Source organism: Belonocnema kinseyi, chromosome 9 (genome assembly GCF_010883055.1).
Source record: "Belonocnema kinseyi isolate 2016_QV_RU_SX_M_011 chromosome 9, B_treatae_v1, whole genome shotgun sequence".
NCBI classification, from domain to species: Eukaryota; Metazoa; Arthropoda; class Insecta; order Hymenoptera; family Cynipidae; genus Belonocnema; species Belonocnema kinseyi.
In genome coordinates this window covers 75,774,306-75,796,652 of record NC_046665.1, presented here as the reverse complement: position 1 = coordinate 75,796,652, position 22,347 = coordinate 75,774,306, and the positions used below count along the sequence as shown (strand labels likewise).

The following is a 22,347-nucleotide window of genomic DNA, read 5'->3' as shown; positions in this document are numbered from 1 at the left end:
GGTCAGGAGTTTGGACCTTCATGGTGGACAAGGGTGGTTCTCGTATTACTGGGGGATGTTAGGGTAGAGAAAGAGGTGTCGATAGGGGATGTTGGGGGTGAAATAGTGCAAAGAAAGGGAAAATTTCGTGTGGTAAGCGACAGCGGCCTTAGAGACATCTGTTAGCTGCAGTACGAACTTTTTTGCATGGTGAATTAAGCTATTCGCACGAAAAAATGCGTTTGAAGTATGCTGGAAAGGGCTCACACACGAGGCGTTCGTGCACAAACACAGAGCGCCATTCAATCGAGTGCGATCTGTCGTGCTACTGCGGGGCGAGCTGCTTACGTACCGTTCACTTATCGGACCGCCGCTCGAAAAGCAGAATTTTTCGACTTTGCGAATTTGGTTTATTATATTATTTAATTATTTAATTTAATAAGAAATATTAAAAACATATTACTATCTAAAATAGCTTTCAATACCGGTTTTCTTCACATTCTTAGACACTCTACTCTCTCCGTAAACACACCAATATTGGAAACGATGCAAACTTCTGCTTCTCGATACGATAGCTCAACGTTACGTAGCCAGGTCGCACCGCAGCAACGCTACAGATCGCACGCGATTGGTTGGCGCTCTGCGCGTGTGCATAGGCGGCTCCTGCATGAGCCGTTTCCAGCATACTGCACACGTATCTTCTTATGAAAAGCACCTTTAGACGGGCAGAAAATTGCTAGAAGGCCACGACGGCCAGCTGTACGTGGCCTGGCGTCGAGTGGTGCGTCAGAGAGAGGGAAGATTCAGAGCGATGGAAGCGATAAGGCAAGGGAGAGAACGTCAAGCGCAAGTAAGGGGGAAGATCTCTTGAAGAGGAAAAGGATCAGCAAAGAGAGTCCGGAGAAAAGTGCGCTAGAGCGTCCCTTTAAAAAAGGCATATGAACACGTAGGTTACCCCCCTCCCCTAAAAATGGAGGGGCAGGCGGAGAAAGAGGCTCTCTGAGTGCTGATTGGCGAGGTCAGAGGGTTAAGGGAGGACATAAGGGAGGCTATGGAGAAGATGGAATGTATGTGGGAGGACCTGAGGGTAAGAGATGAGAGATGGTAAAAGGAAGTAAAAGAGCTGAGGGGGGGAAGTAGAAGAATTTCAGAGGGACGTGGTGTCGTTAAGGGAGGAAAAAAAGAATAAAATAAAGCCGATGGACGAAGAGATTAGGGTGTGAAAGGAAAGGGAGAAAAAAGGTTTAAAAAGGTGGAGGGAAGTTCGGAAATATAAGTAATTGACAGGGGAAGGGTAAATAGGATACAGGAGAGGTATGTAAAGTGGACACTGGGGTTGGCAAGGAATGTCCGAACTATACATTTAGGCGGGAGTCATGAAGAAGGAGTTTAGGGATTATGACGGGGAGTTGAGCGTGTAAAAATGAGGAGAAATTTTTGAAAGAGGAGGGAAGTAAGCTGGTTAGGGAGTGTGGGTGGGAGAAGGTGAACAGACGTGGGGCGGGCAGATGGAGGTGGAAAGGAATAAGTATTTTAGAACGAATGGATGAAGTGAGAAGGATGCACGAGGAAGGAAGGACGGTATGTAAGTTGGTTCAATATAATGACATGGAGAAAGAGTAGGCAGACGGATAGGAGAGAATAAGAGAGTCAAGATGTAACGGAAACTATGTGTGGATTATGCCAAGGAAGAGAGCACAATATTTGTGTAAGAAAAGAGACCAAGGAAGTCAAGAACTTATAGCGAGAATGAGAAGCAGTTGCATGAAGAATTTTAATGCGTTCTGGCTTTCTAGAGAGAAGAGATTGTGTGAATTGTGCGGAAAGAGGGATGCAAAAGTTGAACACTGGTTGGAGGAGTGTGAAGAGGTGGTAAGTAGTAGGATAAGCAAGGTGGTATTGTTGCATGAAAGGGAGGACAAAAGGGCAGTAGCGTGGGTGAAGCGGGAGTTGGGTAAGATGGAGAAAAAGAAACGGAAGAAGGAAGAGAAATGGAGAAGGAAAGACTGTGAATAGGAGTGGAAGTAGGTGTAAGAAAACTTATAAGGTGTGGAGGGATGTTAATTTTTAAGAGGTAGGCCGACAAATAAACGTGTATCTGCCTATATGTTAATTTATCATTAATTTATATTTAAAATGAGGCATCAATGTTATTTGAACCTCAATTTTTACTCGAAAAATTAATAATTGTCAACATTTAAAAAACAAAAAAGTTTAATTTGAAAAATGAGAATTTACAGCAAATTTTCCACAATATCTGTATATCTTTCATTATAAACAGAATTGAGATTACTAATCAAAACAGTAATAATTTTCTAATGTTCCTGATTTATAAAACATTTGCCATTAGAGAGGACTGCGAATGTCGATTTCGAACACTAATCAATTCGTTATAACCGAGTCAGATTGTGATACAGGAGACGTGAGAATATCTTTGTTAATAAAAAGAAAACTAAAAATTGCATTATTATCGTACTGAACTGATTTTTGAATTTAATTCGAATTCCAAATGGACTATCCAACAGCTAGGCAGGAATCTGCTTGTTTTTACTTGTTTCTCTCGTTTTCATCAAATGGGACTCAAGCACAGAAGCAGGGACAGCTTCCAAATTCTCTGCTTCATTAAGAAATACCGAAAATTCTAGCGAATTGGACTGCTAATTGTGCGGATTTTTTATGTCAGTATGCCAAGAACGAAGTATGAATTAGATCACAAAAAATATTTTATTCATAAAAAGAACATTTTTAAATGCATTTTTCATTAGCAATTATGTTTAAATGTTTTAATTAATACATAATAAAAGTATTTTATTATTTAAGTTATTTCATTACGTAACTTATATTTAAACTTGACAGTTTTTAGTCGTTTAGAAAATTCTGTTGACGATATAATGAAAAAAAGTTTTGTGTACGCAGATAGCTGAACAATTTCTTTATAAACCTTTGATTTTCTGCTGGCAAATATATTTTGATATGGAATCTGATCACCAGACCGTAAGATCCAATTAAATTCAAATACATGCTATGTTATGCAGAGTAATATACAATATAGTTGGTATTCTGTTGAGACATATTTCGTAATTAATAGGCGTACGTCGACTAAGAGATTACGTTATGAAATATCTACGATTCTGATGAATTTACGCTAGTCTGAATAATTATAATAAATTTATTATACTGATAACATTGACAAAATTATTTTTCAAGATGTATTGAGATTCTCCTGCAAACATTATATCGTATAAGTATTACTAGCTAAAATTAAATCCATTTAGGAATTTTAAAATTTTCGATAATGATCAATTATCGAAAGCACACATAAGTAACGAAAACTAGGGTAAACAGGGGTATTGTCGATACCCTTTTAGTGAACGACACTATGCAATGAAATTGCTTTTATTAAAATTCCAGAGATATAAAATAGATACTTGTAAATGAATAAATATTCTACTATCCATCTCACTTGCATTTCTATATTTATTCAGTATAACATTACTGAATTTATATTCATTGAGGCAGTCCGGCTATTGAATTGATCAGATGAAAAATCATTCAAATTATTTGCTTTTTGCAGAGAAATATGTCCTCTTTCACGTAATGCCTTTTTTAGGGGCCCTTTCTGAGTTAAAATTTGAATGATCACTGTTTAAAGTCGTCTAAAAAAACATGGGATCTTATATAGAGGCCTTTCGCGGGCTACAGAAATCGTTAATTTTGACTTTAAAACACGTTGAATACAGTTAGCAAAAATTTTTTTTAGACAGAAAATATAATGCAAAATTTGTATTACTGCTAATTTATACTTTCTTCTAGGTTATTTGAGCCTAATTTGGGCAAAATGTAGCCTAGAATAAAAAATGTAGCTAGAATCGAGTCAAATCAACATTTAAAGTTACATTTCATTATTATTTTAAAAATATTTTATTTATATTGATCAGCATAAAAATTTGTTACCTAATTTAGTAATCGATATCCTTGCCAGATTTTGTATTGATTTCCAAATTTCAGAAAAAAATAATGGGCATAGATTTGACGAGCTTTACCAGCAGCCAAGCTACTTTAAATGACATTCTTGTTGCCATCTACAGAAGGGCATGTTGACACTATAAAAAATAGTCATGTCATTAATTTGAAAGTCCTCTGAAAGTTAGAAGAAAATGTATTTCTTAGTTTGTAGTACTTTCGGAGGTTAAAGGATTACGTTTTGAAATTTAATTAAATAAATATTTTTGGATTTCCAAACCTACAAAATCAATTACCGACACCCCAGAATGAATATGGAAAATTCGTGAACTGATGAAATGAATATAACCACACAATATCGAATGTATTCCTTTTCGTCGAAAACTTCATCTTTTCTTTTAAAAACACCCATAATTACACAAAATGATGTTCCTTATTGTCTGAAGCTACGAAATTGCATAATATTTCTTACAAATAACTTTCTAATTTCTTTTAAATTCAAAATCAATACCGGTGCGGTTCAGTGAATGCAGGGTGTAGTTAACTGGAAATATGGTATCGTTAACTGAATTGGAATAAATTATTTAAACATAAATATAAAAATAGTTTGGAAAAGAATCATTATATTGTTGGTTACTGTCTGAAAACGAAAACCATCTGTCCTTTTATATGATTCATCTTCGTTGCCAAACAATAAGCATATAAATTAATATTCTCCTTTTTCTAAAAACTCTTTCTTAAGGTGTCGGCAATGTCCCTGTTTACCCTTGAATAATTATTGCAATAAATATCCAGATTCAAACACAAAATTGATGTCAAATATTACTTTATGAGAGCTGAGTAACAAATTTTTTACTTAAATAAAAATTGACGACTTTAGAATAATTACGTTTTACGAAACTAACAGCTCTCTATTTTTATGATAATTCTCATAGTTAGAATAGAGTAACAATATATCATGTCAATGAAATGAAGTTCGTATCGAGCGAGTATATCAGTCTTTCTTCCTTTGTTATAGATTTTCTATTTTAATCTTGAGGTCAGATTTACAAGCGAAAGTATACCAAAATTTGAAATGGAACAAGAAAGGCGATTTAATAAATGACAACAGTCATAAAATATGTCCAACTAAAATTTAAAGAACTTGATGAATTGCGAAAAATTTGAAGTTTGACACTTAATTTTTAAAGAATGATCAAACGGAATTTAAAAACTATTGTCAGTAAATAAACTTATGGCAACATATTTATAAATCTAAAGAATTTTTTTCTGTTTTCAATCATACACAATTACTTTAAAACACCCTTTAAAGAAGATTTTTTAAAATTTTTATCTCTCAGTATATCTTTTTATCTGTATTTATACAATAATGTAACAAAACTTAAAATTCAATGGACAATGGGACTGAAATAATGACTACAAGTTAAACTGCAACTTTTTCTGTCCTCCTGTATTCAAATACTTTCATTTCGTTTGTTAGTTCATTAGATTAGTAATAAAGTGAGAGGCAAGACGAGGTACAGAATCTTTTATTTCCAAACCAAACTTTCATAGCTGCACTATATTTGGTGGAGAAATGTTGATAGTTGAAACGAGTAATGCCAGAATAAATTTTGATAAAACAATTTATATTCATTTCACTGTCTTTAATGAATCAAAGACAATCAATCTTTTATGATTTTAAGTTTATTCATAAGATCGCATTAAATTCAAATCAGACAGGCCAGCCCTTTTAATCAGATACTTCAAGTCGTAGAATGTCTTGGCGAGAAAATATGTTGTTTTTAAAAGGAAATTAGGAAACATGTATTTTTTCGATCTATCAACAAAAATTTCCTGCATAATTATTATTATTTTTTTTAAACACTCATTCTTTGTTTAAGCTTTTTTAACATTTGACTTCAGATGCTTCAATTTTCTTTCCAAATTTTGATGAGGCTTATCGACTTATCGTTTTATTTTGAAATCCACCAGAAAATGTTAGGAAAATTTAAAATTAAAACAAGGGCATCGATTTTCTTGAAAATATAGAAAAACCTACTGCTTTAACATTATCGTCCAGAATAACGGAAACCGTCTTGGATGACTTTTTTCGATTATTTTGTTAGAAATATGTGGAATCTGGAAATATGTGGTTATTATCATTATCTTTGTGTTTCATATTTTAGGGTACTTTTAAGTCAATTTTAAATTTTCATATGGAAGGATGATTAAACTGTTACAAAATTGTAAAAAGTTAACATTCAAATCTGCAACAATTTTCTGTTAAAATATGAAAAGATGTAGAAAGAGAGTCAAAAGCCCTATTTATATATAGATAAAGATTTCATTAAAAAATAACTGAATAACACATATTTCATTATATTTTTATTAAAAATATATTAGTCTACTTTAATCTAAATATGGTACATTCTTTCGCTATAGAGGTGCAAGAATTATTTTTTAAATATATCAAATCTCTTTTTGCGGGATCAATAAAGTGATAATATATCATTCTAATTTAATGAAATTCCTAACGAGCAAATATGTCATTCTGTCTTATTTTGGTATAGATTTTCAATCTTAATCTGGTGATTAGGTTCATATGTGAAATTTATAACATACAAAATTTGGAATGAAACCAGAAGGATGGTTTCATAAAATAATATCTGTAATAAAATTAACTAAAAATAATAATTAAAAGTCTCCAGTATTTTTAGAATTTTTGAAGCGTAAAATAATAATTTAAAGAATACACAAACAAAATTTAAAGAAAATGAATATAAGTACAAAAACTTATATTACTTTATGTCTGTAAAAACATTAAAAACTCAAAAATCCTTTCCTATTGTTCGGGGAAACAAGTGGATTTATTTGCTCTGTATAATGCGCACAAATTAAAATTTTTTTAAAGAAAATGGGTTAAAATTTCCAAAGGAAATAACCATAAGATTATAATTAACTTGCAATTCGTGTGCATAATTCTGGACATTAATACCGACTAGATTAATTATGTAGAAAGTATCATGTCTTTCTAAGAAAATTGATCTTTTTTGTCCAATTATTTTTGTAAAAACAAGAATAAAATCATTAGCAAATTTTTCACAAAAAAGTAAATTTACAAAACCACTCTAGAAAATAATTGAATCCTTCTTGAAAGACCCTACTATTACTGATATCATATTTCAGATTTTTGGCGATAATAAAATGCATCCGCCAATATTTTTAAAAATTTTTATATTGCTAATCCATTTTTGTACCTGTAATGCAAACGATCTGCAAAAATTTGCTGAAGAAATCGAGAATCCAAATATGTATGACCTGGTGTGGGAATTTTTAGATTTTCACTTTAAAAAACTGGACACAGTTGCTATTACCTAACTGAGTGTAACCCCTTCAAAGAGTCTAGTTTTCCGTAAAAAAATTTCACAAGTTCCTAAGTAGCCAATTTTAAAAATCAATTATAAGGATTTGATTGAAGTACTCAAGAATAAAAAGTCCAGAAAGCTTGAAATCACTGAGATAAATTGCAAAGGGCTGCATAACTTATTTAAGGAAACCGAAATCTGTAATTGAAGTTTTTTCTATGATGGACTTGTTAAAAATTGACTGGGACTTCGAAACTAGACTTTTCGTAATATGTGAATCTGAATGTAAGAGAAAAAATCTTTTTCTGGACATCAGTTCCCAAGGAACATTTTCGATCTTAAATGTTTTACCGATGATTGTCATTGTGATTGTTAATGAGGAAGTTGTCTACGAGGTTTGCACTTCGTAAAATAAAACGTTGGAAATATCATTGGAGGTGTTATTTTATTGAATTATTTAGAAACAATTAGTGCAATTATTACTCTTACTATTTCCAATTATAGCAAGTATTTTTGAAATAGGTCTTTCATTTAATTATTTGCTCAACACATAAGGATTTCAGGAAAATTAAAAACATTAAATTACATCTCATTAGACATGTTTTTATTTTTAGGCAGCACACAATTGGACACATATAACCAACGAGTTTGCTAAACAGTGCCGACCTAATTTTTATCCTTCGAGTTTACCCATTTCTCTTGTCCCTGCACCTACAACGACCGTTTTAAAAAAGAGGATTGAAAAAAAAGATAAAACTGATACTTTGAAGAAAACTAGCATAGACATGGATTCATTTGAACGTGTAGAAGCTGCTTATCTAAAATCTCCAATTAAACGTTTTAATTTTCAAATAAAAATCTTTAATTGTACCATGCCTTGATAGAATGTATGAAGAGAAAACTGTCTTTTATTCTTCAGTATCCTTATAATTTGGCTATGTAACCTTAAGTGGAGTCGTGGATTCCAATTTTGTGAAAATCTTGGGTGCGTATATTATAAAATGTATTAATAATTGGATTTACTTACAACAATGCAATAGCCTTAATTACAAAAAAGTATATCAACATTTAATTCAAAGTATAGTGAAACCCTTCAATAGCCCTCTCTTCTATAGCCCTTCCGAGAATTAACGCCGCACCGCAGGTAGGTGTGCCAGGAACTGCGCGGGTTGCGCGAGATCAGCGGTTGTTACTCAGACGAGTACTCAGGCATGAACAAACAAAAGCGGAGCGGGCTATAATGAGTTAGTTCCCACCCACAGTCAGTCCCAAAATCGGTACCATAAAAGATTTTTACTGTAAAAATGTTGACAAAAAGAAACTAGTTTTTTTTATCGACAATGCCCCAATTAGGCATTTGTCTGTATAACACAGGCCCACAAAAAAAAGTTGTCTGCACGAGACAAGTCACTAGGCTACCAGTATGGATTTTTAATTGCTGAATCCGAATATGGTATCAGAATTTGTCCTACACGTCTCAGTTTTCCTCTAGATGGAAAAAGTATGAAAAAGCCTAGGGATTTTCTCTCACACAGGCCATACAAAAAATTTGTCTGTACGAGACAAGTGACTAGGCTACCCTTCTGAATTTTAAGCCGCTGAATCCAAATCTGGTCTCAGAATTTCTCCTACACGTCTCAGTTTTCCCCTAGATGCGAAAAGTAGGGGAAAGTTTAGGGATTTCTGGTCACATAGACCATACAAAAAATTTGCCTGCACGAGACAATTGACTAGCTTACCCTTATGGATTTTGAGACGCTGAATCTAAATCTGGCCTCATAATTGATCTGAGGCATTTTAGTTTCCCTCTAGATGCAGAAAATAAGGAAAACCCTAGGGATAACTTGCACGTTATTTTGATAATACCAGTATACGCGAAAATAGGCACATCGATATTATATTCTTAAGTCCAGCGACTTGTAGAGACTTAATTTGTACACAGAAATTCTTTAGTGTACCTTCTATTTTCCCCAGCATGGGTAATTTTAGGGAAATTAAAGGGCTTTTTCAGATTATATATATTTACACGGAAAAAAATAACAAAAACCTAATATCCTTTACAGTCTTGCGTGCGAAATCAGTCACTTGTCCCGTGCAGACAACTTTTTTTTGGTGGGCCTGTGTGACCAGGAATTCCCTAGGCTTTTCCCTGCTTTTCGAATTTAGGAAAAAAATGGGAGAAGCTCAAAAGAATTAATGGTCGAATTTCTATTGAGAGCGCAAAACTGCAGAGGAAATAGCATTTGTCTCATTCTTTGCTTTATAAGTGAGTAAAACATGCGCAAGACCTTTAATTTCTGTAGATTTATCCTAACTAGGGAAAATGGTAAGCACACCTGGGAATTTTTTGTTTTTAAATTTGATCTATAAGAGTCACAACACATAAGAATATGACACCAGTACGTGTATTCTTCTGTATACTGTATATTATATCCAGAATATCTCGGGTTTTCCCCTATTTTCTGCATCTAGGGGAAAACTGAGACGTGTAGGACAAGTTCTGAGGCCATATTCGGATTCAGCGGCTCAAAATCCATAAAGGTAGCCTAGTCACTTGTCTCGCGCAGACACCTTTTTTTGTGGCCTATGTGATTAAAAAGTTATATCTTTTGAATTTATTGGCGAAAAACGCTTACTATTGCAATTAAGCTAGGCTGCTGGATTAAAGGTACTAGCATTGAAAAAATAATTTATTTCCCAATATGCGAATTATGCATTTCTTTATGAAATTTTTGTAGCAGAATCATAAATATCATTTAGAAATACAGTGAAACTCTTCTATAGCGTTGATTTTGGGGCTGACGGTGGGTGGAAACTAACTCATTATATCCCGCTCCGCTTTTTTTGGTTCACGCCTGAATGCTCGTCTGAGACGCAACCGCACACAACGCCTACCCCGCGAAGCTCCTGTTACACCAACCTGTGGCACGGCATCAATTCTCAGAGTGGCTATAGAAGGGAGGGCCATTAAAGGGTTTCACTGTAATTCGAAGTGTTCAATGTATAATAAGCTAGGGGATTAAAAATAATTACATTTAAAAATAACCAATTTTTTTGCCGAAAAATGTGCGAATTATGTATATTTTTAACAAATTTGTTTTCAATAATTGTAAACTTTATTTTTCAATAATGTCTCAAAATCTAAAATTATTTGCAGATAATCGATACAAAACACCAATATTGAGGAAAATATATTTTTTTAACGAAATGTCTAGGTCCACAGAAAATAATTGTGTCATTCGTACCGAATTTCGGTGAAACTAGATGCCCTTTCAAGTTTAAGACATTATTCTAAAATTTTTTTTATCAAAACTTATTAACATAAAAATTACTTGAAATAAAATATATGAAAACATCAGAAAAGTAAAAATTTGAAATGAAACCCTTTTGATAAATAAATTGTTAATCAAAATTTGTTTGGGTAATTATTTACTTTAATGACTTTTCTGAATTTAGAAGTAAAGTCAAAAAAATGGGACACTTTTAGAAATATGTTGAAAATTCCAACACTTTTCAACTGCTTTCGTATTTGAAATCTCGTTCATTCAGAGAATTCACATAAAATTCAATCAAATGTAGTTGAAAAATAATAAACAGTATGTGCCTTTTGTTTATTTTCTTCAAAACTGCTTATTTTTCTAAATATTATATGTACTAAATTAATCTGATGGATCTGACGACAAAAACTTACGAAATAACTTATGATTCCTTATAATTCTTGTGGCACAGTTAGTGAATTTCAAAGCACAGTATTTTTATGGAATCTTTATGGGTTTAATTTAAGATTTCTTATTATTTAAAAATTTTGAATAAAACCTATTCATTTACCTGCAAAATTATACGTGCTTTGAACTTCACTAACTGTGACGAATAATTTTTTTTCACTTTACTGAAATTTCAATTACATGTAGTTGAATTTTCAACAGCATAGTTGAAATTTCAATTACACGTGCTGATTTTTCATTCATACGCAGTTGAAATTTCAACAACCGTAACTGTCAGGAGCGGCGGAACAGTTTCGCCACATGTAAGGAACTTCTAATTGACCGGGGGGAGGGGGATGAAATGCTCGTTTATGGAGTTCCATAAATAGAATTTTCCCATGCCACCTCTGGTATTTGGATAAAAGTTCAACCACGTGTGATTGAAAATTGAACCAGATATTTCTAACAGTGCAGTTACCGGTCATTTTGTAGCTGGAAAAGGCGTAGGGTTTGATAGAACTTTTCTGTTCAATTTTTTGTACTAAAAAAATTATTATTTAACTGAACAAAATTCCATGAACATTTATAGTTTATTAATGAATCAATTATCATTTAACACATTATAATTATAATAATAATTATAGCCATTTTTAATTTGTACTTTTTTAATATTTGAAATGAATAAACTATTAAAGCTTAAATATAATCAACAATTTGTGAAACTCCCTAAGATTTCATAAAGTATTGATTCATGTTTTTTCAAGAAAATAAAAATTTAGTTGTAAAAATTTTATAACAGTGAGTATAATTCTGTGGAAAAACTGAAAATTTGTAAGAATAATATAGTTTACAAAAAATTTTTTATTATTTTTGTATGCTTTAACAAAAATACATATTTCTTTGGCCTTCTCGAACTAATATTTTACTTTTGTACTAGAAAGTAGGTTTTGCAAATGATTTTAAACTATATTCACCCCTAAATTTAGAAAAATCATAGAAGTAAACATATATCAAATACTTCTTATTTTACAATGACAATTTATCTTCACCTAATGTCGCTCTATGAAACTTAGGTGATTGTCAAAATGGGGAAATAATCATATTTTTCTCAATATGTTTACGCATAAAAAACTATGTTCAAAACTCATCCTAAAATAGCATTAAGATTTTTAGTATCTTAATAAAACGCCTAAACTAATTAAAAATTGTAGGCAAAATGTTATGTTTAACCATTTTCAATAAATTTCCAGGTCGGTTTTCTCAGCAACTTGGTCTTTGATTCAAGGAGGTTCTTTCTACAGAAAATACGAAGTTGCATCTGAATACATTCTAATAGAAATATTTTTATTATGCAACTTAGTAATTTTAAACGGATTTCAAAGTATCCTGACTGAAACAATTTATGTACGATACGAGAAAGGCTCTTTCAAAAGTTTGGAGGAATTCGTAAAATCTGGAATAAGAATTAAACTCCAACACCCGTACATAATGAATAACGTTTTTCTCAATGCTTACCATTCTGATATTGAAGATATGATACGGGGAATTATAATGCCAGGAACCTCTGAGGCAATTGATGATTTTGAGGAAATTGTTAATAAAGGATTTGCAATTTTGAGTTTCTATGGAAAAGCTTCTCATCAGGTTAATACAAGTATCGTCAAAAATAACGGAACAATGCCACTGTTATTGCTTCAGGATATTATGCCAGAACTACAAAAGCCTCCGGGTTACATCCTTGACAAGAGATTAAAAATTTTGCCAAATATTAATAAGCACCTCGAACTTCTGATTCACTCATATTCTAGGAGCCAGGGGGGGGGGGGGGGGGGGGGGGGGGGGGGGGGTCCGTTGATGATCGAGGTAACGGGCTCCACCCAAGTGTTTTTTATGTATTTTGATCTCCTGATTACGAATTTCGAGGGTGGATTATGCAAAAGTTAAAAGGTAATTAGTTATTAACTGATTGATTGTTCAAATAACCGTAAAAAATTTACTCATGGCCTTAAAAATATGTTTCAAATGTGCCAAATATTCCTCATGTTCGAACGAACACCGAGGTTTTTTTTAGATTTAAAGAAACTTAAATAGAACTTGAGATACAGCGAACCGAGTAATGGAAGTTCGTAAGCGGCGGAAGCCCGAACCCGCCGGGAAGACACCTTAACGAAAATTGTTAAAACTCGAGTTCTAATCAACATTTTTTATATCTGAAAACCCCCTATTAACCCTATTAACTTTTGGACAATCCACCCTCGAAATTCGTTATTAGGAGATCAAAATACATAGGAAACACTTGGGTGGAGACCGTTACCCCCATCGGTCACGACCCCCCCCCCCTGCTCCTAGACTATCAGGATTATACAATAAGTGGTATAGTGATTTTAAGGAAACTTATGCAAAGAAATCAAAGGAAATGAGTAAGGAAAATAAATTCGAATTAAATTTATTTTTTAATGACTTTAATTCCATATTTTGGTTTCAAATTTGCGGAATCTGGATTAGTATTGTTGTCTTTGTCATCGAAATTGTCGGATACTACTTAATCAATAAATTTTCATATCAAAAGAGAAGCAAGAGGAGAATAAAGAAAAATCCTGGAAAAGGATTAAATATTATGTAAGAAAACTGCTTTTTAGTATATAGTTTAAGCAATGTTTTTATATGTATCTCTAAATCACAATAAATGAATTGTAATATATATTTTACAAGTTTTTTAATATATCCATCACTACCATGTCAAACCATACTACAATACTATGTCTACTTTTTTTTAATTGGCATTTGTCAATTATTTTCTTTCAAGAAAATGCTCGTCAATTATTTATAGTATACTTTTGTTTCGCATGCTTAAAATGTTTGATTCGACAAATTCAATATTAGGAAACAAATTTTATAACCAATCTTCTTTGATCATGTCAGCAGCTTTTTCAGCAATCATAATAGTTGGTGCATTAGTATTTCCTCTAGGAATAATTGGTATAATGGAAGCATCCACCACTCTTAAATTCTCAATACCATAAACTCGCAACCTCGGATTAACCACAGCTTTCTTATCTTCTTTCGGACCCATTTTACATGTGCCAACTGGATGGTATATAGTGATTGTATACTCACTTAAGATACAAGACCAGTAGTCATCACTATCAAATATCAACTCCATGCAAAGTGGCTGACGTTCATTATCAAGCTTGAATTCGTTTTTCTGGAAAGATGTTGTATTAAATAAGTTCTGGAATATTCTAATAGCCTCGATTAAACGTTCTCGATCAGGATCGACTGTAAAAAATTGTTGGTAAATCATAGGTGAACCCCAAATTGGGTCTGTCTTATTAAGTGTGATGAATCCTCTGCTTTCGGGTGTGAGCAATGTAGGAAGAATGGCAATGGCATCATAATAACACACAATAAGTGACTGGGAATCTTTCTTCCTGAGAGCAGTGTAATGATACTGAATATCTGGTGCTTGTAAGTTTTCCTCGAATTTTGTTTTAACGAAAGTGGAACTTGCTAATGGTCCTGTTGTAGATAGCGGCCCTTTATTTTCTCTTAAGTACAAATCTATATCTTTCATTTTCTCTTCATAGTCTCTAATCGTAGAAGTTTGATTCAGCTTGATTGTAAATCCCAAAAATGACACGTGATCGTGTAAATTTCGCCCTACTGGTAAATTTTGAATGACCTTAATTCTCCGCGTTTTAAGATCCTCAGCTGGTCCTATTCCAGAAAGCATAAGGAGCTTCGGAGAATTAACAGCCCCTGCTGATATAATCACTTCTTTACGAGCACGTATTGATTGGCTCTTTCCAGTATTCACAGAGGTATATTCTACGCCAATGGCTTTTTTTCCTTCAGAATCAAATAGGATTTGTGTCACGTAAGCTTCTGTTTCAATGATTAGATTAGGTCGTTTTTGCCTAATGGGTCTTATGAATGCATCGTTCGTGCTCTCTCGCCTTCCATTAAATGATGTAGTTTGTAGGGTCATTACACCAATATGCTCCTTAGCATTTATGTCAACGTATTGGTATCCAAATTCTTGCCATGCTTCCGCTAGAATTTGCACATTTTCGTCTTTGTGCGGAAATTTTTGGACTGACAGATATCCTCCTTTATTATGATACTCTGGATTATCATCAATTATCTGAAAAATTTGTTATCTATAAATTAAAAGTAACTTTTATTGCTGCCTAATGAAAGTAAAACTATAGTCGGAAAATTAAATCTTGATGGGAACATCAATGCTTCTCTATCCACCACCTATCCATGTCAAGTATTTTATATCTCTCCGTCTATCTGCAGTCGTACTTATTCTTTGGAATGCTGGTATCATCATCCCAAACTGTCTCCGCCTTTGCATGCAATCCTTTTATATTCAGTCCACACCTATCCCATACAATCTTTTTCAATCTCTTCATCTATATACTATAATAGCTAGAATTTTAAATCCAGTTCATTCAATTTATATCTATTTTCAGCGTAACCGTAACAATTCTTTCCTTTGCGAAATAAAATCAACTACCTTTATTCTTTGGAAATCCATTACTTCAATCTAGAAGAGAAAAGATTTTCCTGCAAAGGCGGAGAATAGACTTGGGTAGAAAGACTGGAATTCATATAGATAAAGGTAACTTATATTGCAGAATATATAGAAAAGGATTAACGTGGATATGAAATTAGGAATTGCCAAAGCATTTTAGAATTGATAATCGATCCAAAAAAATGATCGTTCGGATCGACTTAGATAGAAAACTGGTATTTAAGAGGATAGTGTTGGTTATTTATTATTATGGAAGGGAGAGACAACTATTTCGTTGGATAAACATGAAGATCGTAAAATACATATGTGAATAAGTGCTGGATAGAAATTGCTAGAAATGTTGGAACTCAAAAAAATAGCAGGGATTCTACTTTAAAAGAACAAATGAAAAGGATTGATTAGATAAACCCGAAGAAACAACCAAGATGCTAGATTGCGAAACGGATTTAAAAAGAAAGGCATGGATAGGAAATAGGAAAGATAGGAAATAAAAAAGATAAGCAGGATTTTAGAGTTATAAACGAATTGAAGAGAATAGGCGAGGATTAAAAGAGGGTGGACTTGGTAAAAAAACTTTTTAATTGTAGACTGAAAATAAAAAAATAAAAAGATTAATGATCTGATAGACGAAGGACAAGGATATTATTTTCTTGAATTTAATCTTCAAGCTTAAACATTATTTAGATGGAGAAAAATTATATCTATTTCCATTCTGAAGAAATAATGATTCTAGAAGTTTCTTAATGAAAGAGATACTTTTTAGAAGTTTGGTAAATTAGGACTTACATCTTGATTTCTGTTATTTTCAGATTTTTTAAAGTACTGCAGGACATGTTCGTAACTCCAGCCTGTGTTACCTAGTTCAGCCCATCTATTATAATCCATAGGATGGCCCCTTACGTATATCAATCCGTTTGTGGAACTTGATCCGCCCATTACCTACAGATATGTAAAATATATTCAGAGTGTCTGCTCAAATTCTGAACAAAATTTCCCTAACAATTCTAAGGTTTTTTCCAGGTATGAACTTCCATATTACCTAGGCGTTTAAGTATAAGAGAATTAATTAATATGTTTAGCTTAAAATCATTTATAAATTATATTACAAGCTATTCTTAAATATATTATCACCATCGAATAATTGAATAAATAATACTAAAAACCCAAACAACCGTTTCATGAATTTCTTCCTGTAACATCTGAATTTTTGTAATGATAATTAAAACAGGAATTGCGTTTTCTCGTTAGGGGAGCACACCTTACAGTAGCCAATAATTTACAGTAGATCATCTTAATTTACTGGAAAACTAGTCAAAAATATTCATTACTTTTTTGTACAGCATTTCAGCAAGGATACTAAACTTTTTGACAAAGTTCATTCAAATGTTATAATGAATTAATGTTTGAAAGCAAAAAATCAATTTTCCACATGAACACAATTTTTCCTTTAACAGTATTAATTATTTTCACCTAGTGAAACATTTCTGTGGCATTTTTATACATTGGAATCAAAGTTTAAAGTTTAATGAACAATAACTTATTACATAAAAGTGTTTTTACTTATTATTTATAAATACTTGTGGACTTTTCATTTGACATAACATTTTCCAACAGTAGATAATCGACAATAGATAATCAACAAATTTCTCTGTCAAAATTGCGTAGCATTGTGACTGTCACGCCGTTTCTTCAAACAGGAGGTTGTGTTTGTTTATTTTCATTCGTGATATTTTAAAGCTAGTTTTTTAAATAAACCGAAAAAATACAATTTTATATTTATTGCATAGCCGAGAAATTTTAGTTATGTTCAGGAATGACGTGGAAAAGATATCATTTTTAGGACTAAGACATTCTGAAAAAATACGTGATACATTTTGCAGGCACTTTAAACACTCCCCCCCCCACATGATACTTTTTCCATTGTAATTAACACGAAGAATAATACTTTGATAGACCCACCCGCCTTAACGTCCCAGTAATAAGCGTTGAATTCAGAAAAATTAAGAATTTGTATTCCTACGAATACGCGATTTGTCCTCCGTCCAAAAATCCCCCAACGGGAACAGAAAAGGTGCAAATCCTATTCCTCTCAATCGACTTAGTAAAATTTAATGAAAGAATTTCTTAACCTATTTTTCACTATTAAATCTTTTTATAACTTATAAATTAAAAAAAATTCAAATTTATAATCATTTATTTAAACGTGTTAAAAATGCATTTAAGAAATCTGTTTAAATGTGTGAATTCAAATAATTTTAACTCTTTAAGAGGCGGACTTGAATTGATTAAGATTACATTTTCAAAACTTATATTCCATATGAAGGAATTAAAACAATTTATTACACATATTTTGTGAACTTATTAGAAGGAATTAAATAATCTCAAAATACAAACACTTTTAGAGAATAGAAGCCATCTCTGTGAGTTGTATCTGTCGGTACAATTACAAGGAATTAAATATATTGAAAACACGTTCTCTTTTGGGGAATAGAAATCTATGCAGCGGCTGCTATGGAAATAGAAATAAATAAGTTTCTGAGATATCCTATTCTTATAATGACATTTTAGGCAGATGGAAAAAGCGCGCATTCAAAATAATAGAATAATCTTCACTTTTACACTGAAATCTGAAAATAGATATTAATTTTTTTCTATTCAACGCCTATTACCGGGGTATCACGTATTTTATAAATGACCTCTATGGTATGTAAGAATTTTGCACATTTGGTCATCCCAAGACAGGTTAAATAGTTTGAAGATTAAACATCTCGTCCCAATCCTACCAATATCAAAGAACTTTAATTGTAATTGAGTATACTAATGAACTTGCATGCTGGTGGTGGTAGTGAGATCTTGTTCGCTGTCAAGTGGTAAAGGATTTCACGGAATTTGTGTGAAAAGTGTGAGGGGAGTGTGAGGGTGGAAGCCTAGAATGTGAGTAGGTTTGAGAGGCGTGAATTAGGGAGATAAAATCTAATTTTCAGCGCACTTGTGAGGTGGGGTTTGGTAGAATAGAGAAAGTAAGGTTAAGTTCACAAAGGATCGGAGGAGTTTGGGCCTTCGAGGGAGACAAAAATGGTTCTCGTAGTGTTAGGGAATGTTAAGAGAGAGAAAGGGATGTCTGCAAGGATTGTGAGGGGCGGAATAAAGTGGGAAAGTTTGGGTTAGGGTTACCAGATGGATCTCGTGAAAAATCAGCACAATTCCGCCTGCAACCCACACCCCTTACATACACACAGAGCAAGTAGGTAAGAAAAACCGACCTAGCCAAACGCCATTAAAAAAACATCCGAACGCATTAAATAAGCGACCAATAGTAAATAGACTGGAGAAGGCTCAGCTAATAAAAAAAAAATTTGTTTCTTTGTATCAAATGTAGTAAGACCAAGAAAAAGTCTTCTTATTTGACATCCAGTTACCCGGAAATTTTTTTTTAAGCGTATGTAAAAAACGTAATTATATTTTTAAAAAATGAAAAAAATCGCTATTTCGGGTAAGAATCAGCACATTTCATGAAAAAGCAGCAAATCAGTTCAAGGGCCAAAAATCAGCACATATGCTGGCAAATCAACGCGTCTGGTAACCCTAGTTTGGGTGGTAGTGAAGCTGACGGGGAGGAAATTTTCCGCATGCTAGAACAGTCAACAGTGCGTGACCCGGTATCGAGCTGCGCGTCAGGGAGAGGGAGCAAGCAGAACTGTGGGAACGAAGGAAGCGAGAAGGCGTGGGACATAGCGTTTAGCGCGTGGAGGAGGGGGGGGGGGTGGATTTCTTCATAAGGAACAGAGATAGCCAAGAGTGTCCGGAGAAAAGCGCGGTAGAGAATGCGTCTATGAAAAGTGGAAGAATGCGTGGGTCATCATCCTCTCCTATGTAGAGGCAGTCGGAGAAGAAAATGGTCGCCACGCTGATAGACGTGATCAGGGGTTTGACGGAACTCGTAAGGGGGCTAAGGAGCAGATGGAAGGTATGATAGAGGAATTGAGGATCAGAGATCAGAAGTGGAAAAAAGGAGGTGAAAGAGCTGATGGAAAAATTAGAAGGATTAGAGAAGGAGGTCGTGTCAGTTAGGAAGGAAAAAGAAATTAAAAGGAAGCATACGGAAGAGGAAAATGGGGTATGAAAGAAAAGGACAGAAAAAAGGATAGGGAACGTGGAGTGCAGGTCGCAAATGGAAGCAGGTGACAGGGGGGAAGGTGAGAAGAAAGGTATTTGGGAGAGGATAAAGAATGTGATAGAAGAGGAAGGGCGAGAGCGTAGAAATGAGAAGGAGAAGATGATGGATAGAGAAAGGATAATGACAATGAACTGGAGAATAAAGAGAAAAGAAAAGGTAGACAGGAGAAATAATATGGTCGGGGGTAATGCGAAATCAAAACAGGAGTAACAATAAGGAGGTTTCATTCGATCACGAATTGATGAGGAAGGAAAGGGAGACGCAGAGAATTCTGCACGACAGGGCTAAGAAGGAGAGCAGTGAGAAGTGAGAGCAGTTTCAAAGAAAGTAGGGGATTTGGATTAAGCAGGGTTGGAGATGGGACCTTACCCGTATGACGGGTAAATTTGCCAGTTTTACCGGTAATACCAGTAATGACGGGTCAAGCTGGTAAAACTAATATTCTAAACAAATTATCATTTTTTGAATGATAATCCATGGCGCAAATTAAGTTTCATGTACATAGAAGTATAATTACAGAATTATTTGTCCAAAAATAAAAAATTTCACCACTCAAGTCAAAATACGAAATCATAGCCTGAAAACTTAGGCAGAAGATCTCTTACAACTGTTTTCATATATTAGCTTTCCATCATGAAGGAAAAAAATACATGCTGATATTAAGTTTTTACATCTCTATTATTAAGCTGTTACAATTCTAAAGGAATGTTACTTGAAGTTTAAAAAAACATTAAAACATTCATTATTTCCGAAATATCATGAAAAATAAAATTGTATCATTGTAGTGCAATTTCATGAAAAATTCTTAATGCTTAGAACCTGCTTTAAGAACAGAAATTTTTTTCTCTCATATATACATTATTAAAAATGTTAAAAACCTACTTTATTCAGTGAATTGAATGAACAGAAATCATTAACAGTGCTTGAAAACAGAAAATGTGTAAAGGCAGATTTGCGGTCGAATATTATTTATAGCTTGTTACTTTTCAGAAGAAATAGTGATATATTTTATCATTTAATGAAATTTTTGTTTTTTTTTCTATTTATTTTATTAGAATATTATAGGGATTATATGATTACAACTAATTAACAAATAATATCAGTTGCGGATTTAGGTATATGCCAGCCCTATAGGCTAAAAGAAATTTGCCGCCTTTATAGGCTAAAAAATTAAATACTGTCCGTAGCACTTTTATTTATATTACATAACGTACATTATACAAGGTAAAATTAAAATCTATCGGATGATTTATATAATGTTTAGAATTACTTAATAAATTGCATAAGTACAAGGTCATTCATGTATTGTACATGAATGTATTGTACAGTTAGGCAAATGCGCCAAGGTTTATTTAAAGCGAGGAAAACTTAATGACATCCCTGAAGACATTGAGCTCGTTAATAGAAGCGCTATACGACACCTTTGCTCTGAAGGGACTTATACATACCTGGGCGTGCCACAGAACAGCATTCAGGGTGTGACATCTATAAAGGATACTCTCCAAAGCAGATACAAACGTCTCATCCGGCATATTTGGTCTTCCGAACTGCCGGCGAAGAACAAAGTATCTGCTACGAACATGCTTGCTGTCCCGGTAGTACTCTATTCATTTGGAGTAGTTCCATGGACTAAGAACGAGCTCAGATCCCTTGATATCGGGACAAGAAAGGTTATGTACATGAACAAAAGCATGCATCTTAAGTCTTCTGTTCCGCGACTCTACATCCCACGCCGTGAAGGAAGTCGCGGAATATTGAATCTTAAATGTCTGCGCAGCAGGATTATTCTGGTTACAGCACATAGAGTCGCAAATGGAAGAGACACTCTTCTTGAAATAGTCAGGAAGCACGAAGAAGTAGACAAAGGAGCGTTTTTGTACAAAGCAGCGAAGGAGGCTGCTGAGAAACTCGGACTTAACTTCAGTATTTGGGGTGAGCAAACTGCATAAAGTCTTATCTATCTCGAGTACTCACTCCTCAAAGCCCGGATTAATAAAGCACAAGAGAAATACTTCCGTGAACAGCTCCGCGATAAGAGGATGCACGGCATCTTCCACAGAAATTAGGAGGATCACTCAATGTCGTGTGAGCTAACGTTTGCTTTCCTTAAATTGCCCGGATTGAAGTCTGGTACGGAGAGTTTCATTTTGGCATGCCAAGATCGTGTCATTTCCACCTTAACATACCGTCGCCACATTTTGAGCCAAGACATTCCCGATGATAGCTGCAGGGCGTGCCATGCACACCCCGAGCATTTAGCTCACATACTATCTAGTTGTCCAACTCATGCGGGAACAACCTACATCCAAAGGCACAATGCGGCACTAAGAGTACTTTATTACCATCTCTGTCACTCCTACGGCATTGACCTTAATATCGCTCAGTTCGAATCGTAAGAAAAATTATTCGAAGTGGGTCCTTCGAAAGTCTCTCAAACAGACATTCGACGCGATCAGTTCGAATCGTAAAAAAAACAATTCGAAGTGGGCAGTTCGAAAGTCTTTCGAATGGACATTCGACGCACTCAGTCCGAATGGAAGAAAACCGATTCGAATTCAGAAAATTCGAAAGTCTCTCGAATCGACATTCGACGCACTCAGTCCGAATGGAAGAAAACCGATTCGAATTCGGCAATTC

General features: G+C 33.8%; 1 protein-coding gene across 7 annotated transcripts in view; it reads right to left on the bottom strand.

Moving 5' to 3' along the window:
- Positions 1-13,493: 13,493 nt before the first annotated feature.
- Positions 13,494-22,347, bottom strand: part of LOC117180344 (glucose dehydrogenase [FAD, quinone]-like) — a 72,565-nt gene continuing 63,711 nt past the window's right edge. For all 7 annotated transcript variants that reach the window (XM_033372788.1, XM_033372787.1, XM_033372790.1 and 4 more), the window contains 2 exons: positions 16,320-16,472; positions 13,494-15,137 (listed from right to left, as the gene is read on the bottom strand). In XM_033372788.1, the coding sequence (XP_033228679.1) occupies positions 13,887-15,137; positions 16,320-16,472 (1,404 nt within the window). In that variant the 3' untranslated portion in view covers positions 13,494-13,886. The remainder of the gene's footprint in view (positions 15,138-16,319; positions 16,473-22,347) is intronic.